The 10,248-nt window shown below is 44.1% G+C and overlaps 1 protein-coding gene across 2 annotated transcripts; it reads left to right on the top strand.

Annotated features, from left to right (window-relative positions):
- Nucleotides 1–5,883: 5,883 nt before the first annotated feature.
- dmrt2a (doublesex and mab-3 related transcription factor 2a) lies at nucleotides 5,884–10,070 on the top strand. 2 transcript variants are annotated; one of them, XM_085293201.1, is made up of 4 exons: nucleotides 5,884–6,071; nucleotides 6,609–7,002; nucleotides 8,257–8,359; nucleotides 8,634–10,070. In XM_085293201.1, exons 2-4 carry the CDS (start codon nucleotides 6,637–6,639, stop codon nucleotides 9,731–9,733), a joined length of 1,569 nt encoding a protein of 522 aa, XP_085149327.1. In that variant the 5' UTR covers nucleotides 5,884–6,071; nucleotides 6,609–6,636; the 3' UTR covers nucleotides 9,734–10,070. The 2 variants fall into 2 exon arrangements, with proteins under 2 accessions (XP_085149327.1, XP_085149328.1); XM_085293202.1 differs by lacking the exon at nucleotides 5,884–6,071 and adding an exon at nucleotides 6,379–6,515.
- The last annotated feature ends 178 nt before the right edge of the window (nucleotides 10,071–10,248 follow it).

The following is a 10,248-nucleotide window of genomic DNA, read 5'->3' as shown; positions in this document are numbered from 1 at the left end:
CTGCCATCTCGTGGTGTCCTTTGCACATAAACCACAAACAGGCGCCGGAGACTCTCGTGACGTGGATAATGAAGATTTTCAAAACAGTAGATGTAACGAAGACGAGTGATGTGAGAAATGAAAGCCACAGAATCCCCGACAGTGTGGGCAGGAAAGCGGAAGGACACGCCCGGAAGCTGAACCCCTGCCTTGCTCATGGACAGCTCGGCAACTGTTTCTGCGCTTTGTGGCAGCGCAGTGATATTTCCTCGTGTGCTGCTCGCCACTGTTTTTACTGCACTACAGTCACCTGACAGCTGCTGCTTTACTAATTAAAATGTGGATGCAAAACACGAGAGAAGCGTCAGAGTGATCTTATACACGCGGAAAGACACGTGAAACCAAATTATCAATAAAATAATCTGTTTGTCTGTTATTTTGGACATTTTTTTGGGGATATTTTCAAGACTGATGCCATCTTATTATTGAGTGGTTTAAGAATCCGATTCATTGACCAATATTATTATTTTGTCTTTCAGACTCATGAAACAAACAGATTTCCTAACATTCATGTGCAGTCACATATTTATGAGGCTTTGCTGACATAATATAATGATGCCATTTAAAAATAATCTTTGTTTTATTGATTAATTCTTTGCAATATATGGATTCAGACTCAGGTGTGCTGCCAACAGGGAAGCTGCAGAGCGCCCTCTGGTGGACAAACCGCAAAATAACAAGCTTTTATTTTCTTCTGCCAGTTCTTTATTATTATTATTATTATTATTATTATTATTATTGTTGTTGTTGTTGCTTTTACTGGACATTTTATGTACCACACTGATATTGACAAACAGGAGCTCTGGCCTCAGTCCTGCATCTTCAGCACATAAACATTTATTCCATTAATTGATTAATTTACCAAATATTTTCTTTAAAAAAACTACTTTAAAGTAGTAACATGTGACTCATTAACGGATTTTATACCTAATATTTAATGAGAACACTTTTAACATCAACTTAATTTTGTACTTAGTTTCTTTCTTTCTTTTTTCTTCTTCTTTTTTTTTGGACTCCTGGAAGGAAGAAATGTGGAAACTGAATTATAAATACAAAAAAACAAAAAAGATAATCCATCTAATTTTCAGACAGCCACTCTTCCTGCACTATCCATTCATTTTCATGAAATCTGGCTCTTTTGAACCGGAATCAATGTCGTCACTGCTCTGACCTTTGACCTTTCTAATAGCAAGAAATATGTAATGTTACGGGTTTGGCTTTAACCAAGTCATACTGCTCAGTCTCCTTTACAGTAAGCTGTTGAAAGACTCAGTGAAATGCATTAACTGTGCTGTGCTCACATTATGAAATGATTCAGCGTGTTTGGATGTGGAGCCAACACATGTATGCCATCATATTCCCGGTAAAACTGACCTTTCTCAATGTCACAACATCCGATCTGACAGGCTGTGTGTGTGTGTGTGTGTGTGTGTGTGTGTGTGTGTGTGTGTGTGTAAATTGCTACATAATGAGGAAAGGTTAAATATTACTAGCTGATAGTTAATGACTAAAATTGAGCTAAACAGTGTAACCAGCTGTAAAATGTAAAAAATGAAATATCTTTGAAGCTAATGTAATCTAAACCCCACAATAAGAAATCCAATTTACATCCAAAGCAGAAGACTTTTGATCAAATGCAGACTAGTAATATTAATCAATAGTTTAATTATAGCAAAGAGGTTAAATGATCTGGACTCTTTCAAACAACGAGAGGAACTTTTACATCAATTGTTTTTGTTGTTGTTGTTTGTTTGTTTTTTTGTGGAGTAAGAATAACAGAACATCGCTGGATTTCCGGCTGAAGGCTGCCACCCAGTGGACAACAGAGGAATGTCACGTTTTAATCTTAAAAACTTCACATTCCTGTTAAACTGCAGCGCATGCTTGTGTGCTAAAAAATTCTATCCACATAAATATTTTTTACATACAATACTTTTACATAAAAGTGAAACTAGGATAAAAGGAAAGTTTTCTGGATATGATACAAGTGTAATTCACAAACATCACAACGATATTATTCTCCAAATGACAGTGTGGGGAGCTTGTAAGTAACATCTTTTATTCAGTGCATCGATAATGTCAGTGCAAACTCAGACTGAAGGAATGTAAGTTTACTTTAAAGCTGCTTCTCTTTCTCACAGAGAAAATGTCCCAATTATCACATGATGACCAGCAGTCGGGTTACAGGGAACTGGCTGGGTGCAGCAAATGCAGATGAAAGTAAAAAGCGTGGATGAAGCTTGTCAGGCAGCTGTAGGACACGTCCTCCTGTTTGTTGCACATTGGCCATGAGAGGTCGAGGTGTCAGCCTCCTTCAGACAGAGACAAATGTCGCCCCGCCTGGTTTTCTATTCAGCTGCATGTGTTGTCGGTCCATCAGAGGCTAATTAACATAGCAGGATCCCCAGTGATCCCACGCTGCTCGTTCTGTCTATACACAGCTCCTGTTACACTTTACGGCATGCACAGCAGGACGCTTCCAACGAGATGCTGCTGTTTCAATCAGGCCCAAAGTAAACTGGACAGCATGTGAGGACTGTGTGTCTGCATCCACGCAAAGGTCATATCAGCCAAAATCGCTGCTTCCTGCATGTTTCCACAAAAAGCCCAAATGCAGTTAACACATGATTTTTATAAACACACACTGTCACATATCTGTGCACGCTGTGGGAATGAAAGAAGCCTTTAATGTTCTGAAAACTGTTTCCTGTGCTGTTTAAAATTATTTTCATGATGTCATGTTGGACCTGAACTCTGTCTTCTTACGTTTGTTTTTGGGGAAATACCTGGTGCAGGAAAATCAAAGGCAGGGAGCCACTCCCACAAAACAACAACGAAATGTGGAAAACTATTCCTAAAATGTTTATGGAATCATACTAAAGAGACACCATTCGAAGGTTCAGGTGAATAAAAGTCATGAGATGACTAATGACTCTCGGTTATCACAGACTGGTTTCTTTACAGGAACATCAGGAACATCCAAACTGAGGCGATACTGTCTGAGGAGATGTATTGTCGCATTTGTGACATTGGACAGGGAACCCCGCTGAACATCCCCACAGAAAATCTTCAGGGAACAAAAACTAAGATTTCCTGGTTTCAGGAAATACTCTAAAAAAGTCACAGGCCGGAAACATCTGTAATGTTTCAAAACCACTCCAGGATCCAGGAAAACTGATCGAAGATCTCAGGATTCCTGAGGTGATCATGGAATTTGTTCAAGGATCTCTGGGTTTCCTCGTAATAACCTCTGAAATTGCTAAGTGGAGCAAATCTCTCTTACAACACCCCAAAAAGGTTGAGGGGGGTTTGCAAAGCACCTAAAATTAATATTAACTTATATTTTCTTCTCAAAGCTTCTTTTAAAGCAATCAAGACTCAACAGACCCGTGAATGTTTATGAAATTCCATCAGTGCCTAAAACCCAATCAGTGATTCCCAGAGTCCTCACCTAACTGTCTGATACACCCCAACCTCTGAGCAGATAAGCGAACACCCACAAAATGATCAAATTCCACGAAGGAAAAATATCAGAATTAATAAATAATCAATACAAAATCAGGACTCCCTGCAAAGACCCTTTAACAAGCTACATTTCTTAAATCAAATTAAAGGTCCCTGGAAAATCCTTATGCGGAGTTCAGCTAAAACCTGGAAATTCCTTGGCCTTGGGAATTCACCAAACATCCCTTAGATTAACTCCTTAAAGCCTACAACTATTTCACGGATCCATATAATTCCTTCAAGGAACTCCGAAGAGTTCAAAAATAACCCCTCTCTGAAAAGTCATTGAAAGACCTCCAGGCCGTGACGTCCACATTTCTCCTGGAGGGTCCGGCTCTGCGCGACCCGCCTGTCCGGCCCTCCGGCCCGCTCTCAGGATCAAAGCATTCCCGGCGTGGAAGCAGCAGCCGCGGGTGGGCTGCTCGTAACCTCCGCAGTAAATTAAGACGAAGAAGCAAATAAAGCTGCACCTGCGGACACTTTTTGGCACTTTTAATATTTGCCAAAAAGTGATTGCTCGTATTTAAACTGCTATAAGTAACTTGTTGGGCTATAATATGTGAAACATGTCAAATTGGATGACACAAAGTCATCTTGAGCCACAAACAACATTCGTGTAACAAGGTAGAAGCTGCATTTGGCAGCGACTTTTATATAACATTTATTTATGTAGTTAAAAAAAACTCATTAACATTAAAAATGTGTTTTTAAGAGTAAGTTGGCCAAGAGCACAGCAGCAAATATTACGATATTCAGTAAAAATATTTTAGGTGGGGATAAAGGAGCGGGTTGGTTATAATGTACAATAACACAGAGTTGTAAAGATACTTGAAAAACTGATATTACACATAAAAAATACACGGAAACATTGGACATCAGTTTTTGCCAGGCGATCACTTTTTGGCACAACACCGGCTCACCTTGAGTCCGCGTGCCAGAAAAGCACAAAGCGGGACCAGGTCCTCCGTGAAAATAAGAAATAAAGATCTGAACTCGTCACGGAAAACAAAGAGCTAATAACAGTCTGTAACTATATTTCAATTTGCACCGGAGAAAAATCACATTAATTGAATTCTTATATTATCTTAATGATAATGAGAATTATAAACAGATAAAAATGTCATTTAAGAAAATCTCTTTTTAATATTACGCATGCGCACAGTGACAGTAAATTAAAAATATGTGGACATTTTTAGTTTGAAAAAATCCCGCAGGACAGAGTCCCACGGCCTTCTTTCTCAATGCAGCACATGCGTGACATTAACTCGCAGCAGTCCGCGCTGCCGTCCACTGTGAAGGCCTGTGTGCGCGTGTGCTTTGTCCCGCAGTCAGTTCCCGTGAAAGTCGGTTGACAATGAATAAATGTCACGTGTCCGTGTTTTTGTCTTTGTGAGGCTGACTCTCAATCAGCAGCCCGCAAACAAAGATGCACGCGTGCAAGGCCCACGTTCAGTCATTAGTGTCACGGGTGAAAAAGACACTGAGGACCAGAGAGAGAGCACTCAGACACCCGGGACTTCATCTCAGCCGTTTATAGCATTAAAGGAGAATTATGAGGGTGGATTTCCAAAATAAAAGCAGCGAATAATAATAATCAGATGTATTAATATAATATTCAGATATTCTAAATAACGCGTCTGCTGGTCTGAGGCACATTTGGGCCTCCGTATCCTCCAGCTGCTGTTTTGTGTGGGGCTCCTCTTCATGCTGACACGGTGGGTTTTTCTCTCAGGTGTGATTGTTGTGAAAACACGGTAATCTTCCCCGGTTATCTGTGCCAGCTGCACGGACTGTAACAACCCGCAGGACACCTGTATCGCCCCGCCCACCCCCGTCTGTGGGCAGAGGCCCAGCAGAATAATGACGTCAGGAACTGAATCCACCAGGTTCAATCTTTTTTCAATCTTTATAATATCATCTTCTCTTTTTAAAGGTTTACTTATCAATAAATGACAGTTTTCCTCATTTGCTCACTGAAAGTTACAGTTTTGGAAAATTCTGTTTCATTTGTTCGTTTTTTCAGCTGAAAACTAAAAAGCTCGATTTCCATGACGCGCAGAGGACAGTGAGCCAGGCCTGAAGCTCCGTTTCTGCTCACACGAACCTGAAATTAAACGCAGACATGCGACGTGATAAACTGTTGCGCTGGTTTCCTGGACGACTTTCTCTTTTTCACATCTTCCCACTTTCGGCCTGTCTTTCCTGGAAAGTGACCTCCTGAAGTAACCGCAGGGCGCGCGGTGCTTGTGGCCGACGCTCCGCCCGCCCCCTGCATAACTGCTCCTGCTCCTATTGGCTCTTTGCGTGTTTGTAAATGAGCCAATCAGAGGGCAGCCTGCTTCGGTTCATAGCGGTGTGGCTCCTTGTGTCCGAGTCAGAGGAAAGTTGGACGCGTCCCCGGCGCGTCTGCGTTTATCCGCTCAATTAACGGCTAATTACAAGCTTGAGTCTGGACCGTGTGTGTGTGTGTGAGTGTGGCGTTCATCACGGTGTTAACGACGTTGCCCCGCCCTGCTGGACTCCTGGAGGTAAAATTCATTCCGTTTTTTAAAAGTGTTTCTCGGCTCAGTCGCTCAGACGCAGATTAATTAAACCGGTTTAATTAAACTCTGTGAGCCAGCGTGACCCAAATATCCCGGGTTATGTGACAAACTCCTCTGAGATCCAGCAGACTGTTGGAGTTTTACTAGTTCTGGTTTTATTAAGGCCTCACTTTCTCTGATTACAAACTGTCGTGTTAAAATATTTCACAGCTGTAAATAAAAATAAATGTTCAGCCTTCTGAAAAACTTCAAGCTGTTTTAAATTAAAAAAAACGAACAACAGATTTATTATTATCTTTTTATTCTTGTAGATAATCTACTTACTAGACTAAAATATTTTTATTTTATTATTTTTTAAATAAGAAATGACAGACCTGAAAGTTTGGGATAATTCATGAAACTGTCCAGATGAGGAAATGGGAATATTTGGTGTGTTAAGTCTGACAAGCTGGTGATATTTACATATTTTAAGTGCCAGTTTTTCTCACCTGATCTAATCTAATAACTCGTATTCGTCTCCAGGTACAAACTGGCTTTAAATCCGGCAGACATGTCAGAGAACTCCGGGTGTGAGCTGGAGATCGACGTGGAGAGCCTGGAGACGGAGAGCGAAGAGCTGGCCGACTCCTCCGAGCGCCCCGGCTCTCCGCAGCTCGGCCACGCCGCCTCAGAGGACGACTGCCCCGGCACTAAGAGCCGCGACAGGGCGGGCCCCATGTGCGCGGGTGACCAGAGGAAACTGAGCCGCACGCCGAAGTGCGCCCGCTGCCGCAACCACGGCGTGGTGTCCTGCCTGAAGGGCCACAAGCGCTTCTGCCGCTGGAGGGACTGCCAGTGCGCCAACTGCCTGCTGGTGGTGGAGCGGCAGCGGGTGATGGCGGCGCAGGTGGCCCTGAGGAGGCAGCAGGCCACGGAGGTGAGACTGAGGGTGGTGTGTGGTGGAGGTGCTGTGCTGATGCGTTCAGGTGCTTCGCGCTAATAACGCAGGAAGGACTCACGTGTGTGATGAAGCGTCTCCGGTTAATCAGCTGCTTGCTTGGAAGTCTGAGCCTGGATCACTGCTGCCCTGCAGCTCAGGGTTTTCAGCAGAAAGTTCAGATGATCAGGACTGTTTGAAATCAGGCAGCTCAACATATTTATCTCCTCACACAGCAAGCTGTGGCACTTGGAGCCGCTACAGTGACCTGTGGCCTTTGACCCCTCAGTGTTAGTGAATCAGGCCTTGCTTCTGTGATCGCAGCTTCTGTTGTGCTGAAGTCCTTCTTTTGTAAACGGGGCAGTTTCTGCTTTTGTCTGTGGGAAAGTCGAGCGCTTCTTCGTGTTGTTTTTGATAACTGCGGCACATTTGCACACTGACCTTTGTGCTACAGTGGAAGAAAAAGAAAATCGCTGCGCTGATTCTTCCAAAGTTTTTATAAGAACCCGAAGCCTTCAGAAGCGCAGTCCGTGTTATTTTAAAGGCTCTGTGTTCGGGCTTGCAGCTGATCAGAGTAAAGCCGAGGCTCAGTGTTCAGCGTGAATGCAGTCGCTCAGCGTGCACTTTATATCGCTTTGTTAGCTTCACTGAACAAACACGAATATAAAGGCACATCCGAGGAGCCGTTGGAGGTTTTCGAGGTTCATTCAGCAAATGAGGAATATTTTGTTTTTCCCCCAAATAAAGGCTTAGGAAGAGAATTTGAATAAAAACACAAAATCACAGCTGTTCCATGTGTGTGTGAAAAATCTGCGCATATTTCTGTAAAAGAGCAAAACTGTTACGGCGCCAGCATTTTAAAGATGAGACCAGATGAATGTTTCCCAGTTTGTGTCATCAGCTGAGCTCCTGTTAAATGTCCAAGTTTATATCTTTAACAAACACTTTCTCTCATTTCTATTACTGCAAAAAAATAAAAACTAAATGTGTTAAATGTTAGATTGACTTGTTAGGCCTGCGTCTCCGTCCTGTTTAGGGCTGTTTCGAGGCCTTTTCAAGGCTGTAATAACACGAGAAATGTGTGTCGCTGCCCATATTTTAACTGGATTATTATTAAGAGGCTGGTTTTTATTATCCAAACATACATGGGACTTGGACCTCAGCTGTGAAAAATCAGTTATTTTAACAAGGATTAAGGTGAACACTCTGTCAGCGTCTTTTAAATATTTTTCTTTTGTTTCTCTAATTTCTCAGGATAAGAAAGGCATATCCGGGAAACCAATTCCTGCAGAGAGGAGGACGATATATCAGCGACACATCCGACCGTCCACCATGCTCGCCAAAAGCATCCTCGAAGGTACGGCTCAGACAAAAAGAAAAGCTCCTCTTCTGCCTCTCCTTCGCTCGAAGCGGGGCTTACATTTCTTTTTCCTTTAACACCAACGGGGCGATAAGGACGTGCTAACATCTGTAAGCAGTAAAACTCTGGCACATGATACGCTAACTCGTTTAGCAGCATTACAAAGTATAAATAGCTAATTAGATTATTATCTATGTTGGGTGTCGTAATATAATTCCAAACACACTCGATGTCATAAAAGTTGAAGTAAATGTTTGATTTTCGATGACAGGATATCGCCCGGTGCAGTCTGATCCGTTCCTGGCAGCCAACCCGTCTCTTCCCCCTCCGCTGAGCGACCGCATGAGGAAGAGAAGGGCTTTTGCAGACAAGGAGCTGGAAACCATCATGCTGGAGCGGGAGTACAAAGAACGAGAGCTGATGGAGAACAACCAGGGGGCTCCAGGCTCTCTCCTCTTCCCCAACGGCTTGGTCCACCACTCGTCTGAGTACAACTCCTACAAGACGGCCTACTCGCCGGCAGCTCCGGTCGAGCCGCAGCCCAAAGAGCTGTGCAGCTTCCTCTCCCCTAACTGCCTGGATCTGGGCATGCAGTACCCCTCGACCCCTGGGAACGTCGAGCTCATCTCCTCCAACGTCAGCGTGGCGACCACCTACCGCCATTACCCGCTGCAGCCGTCGCGAGGTGGCTTCGTGATGTGGCCCCGCGGCGCAGCCAACCTGGGAGACGCTCTTCTGTACCAGCAGTGCCTGTTTAACGCCACGGCGGTGCAGAACATGAAGCCCGGTGCTGTGTGGGAGCCCAAAGCGATGCCCGCTGAGAGTCAGCCGCCAGAGCAGGAGGCCGCGCTCGCTGCTAAATTGGAGGGATCCCGAGCCGCTGCTCTGCAGGACTTATCAGACCCTCAGAGGCCCGACCCCAAACCTCCTGCTGTCACCCAGGGGGAGCAGAGGGAGTGCTCGGCCTTCTCTCCTCCTAAGAGGAGCTTTGGACAATCTTTCCCCAACCACCCTCATTCCCAAAACTCCAGCCAAGTCCTCAGCAAGTTAAGCAAGGACAGTGCTAAGCCTTCCATGAAACTCAACTCCTTTCACTCCCTCATCCAGCACTCGCTGAGTGAAAAAGCCAGCGGCGGGTCCGGGCCAGAGCTCAGAGCTCCGTACTGCAAGGAGCTGTTAGAGGAGGCGGCCCGCAAGTACAGGGAGAGCTCTGCCAAAGACTTTCAGGCGGTAAAACTCGCAGACAGGTACGCCAAAGACTTTCTGTCGAAGCCTGTAGGGACCAAGATGGCGCCCAGCGAGTCTCTGTCCTTCTCCGTGGAGGCCATCCTGAAACGGCCCACGCCCGCCATAAGTCGAGCATTCCATTAAAATCCACGAGGTGTCCTTTGTTGCACTATAAACACGAGGCTTGTCTCAGCCAGAGATCAGCTGCAGTTGTGGTTTTCGGGGTCAAATGTAAACGTGAGCACTGCATCGGAAAATAGACCAGTTTGAAATGATTGTTTTTTCAGTGTAATATTTATGTACAGTGTATAATATTTTACACGCGCATGTTTGAATAACTTTATTTGTGTCGAGTATTTAAACACGATGTCGATGTTTCCCTCACGTCAATAAACTTTATAAGACTGAACTTCCATAAAAAGTGTCCGATGTCATTTCATACTCGAGTTGTGACGGCTGGAAGTGCGAGCGGGTTGTTGTTTAGGTCAGAAGTTAGTCTGCACCGAGCGATGAACGACTGTGGCCGGACGCAGAAACACGAGGAACTTCAGTCCTCTGACGGAAACACACACAACCCTAATGTTTTTTTAATCATTTTTTTCATGTTGCACTATTAATAATTTAATATTTGGGCTTAGACTTAATACTTCATTTTGTAA

The sequence above is a fragment of the Mchenga conophoros genome, linkage group LG12, assembly GCF_057382185.1.
Source record: "Mchenga conophoros isolate Kocher_MC1m ecotype Shallow Benthic linkage group LG12, M_conophoros_male_GT1.1, whole genome shotgun sequence".
Taxonomy (NCBI): domain Eukaryota; kingdom Metazoa; phylum Chordata; class Actinopteri; order Cichliformes; family Cichlidae; genus Mchenga; species Mchenga conophoros.
Note: the sequence above shows the minus strand (reverse complement) of the source record. Positions and strands in the feature narration are given on the sequence as shown.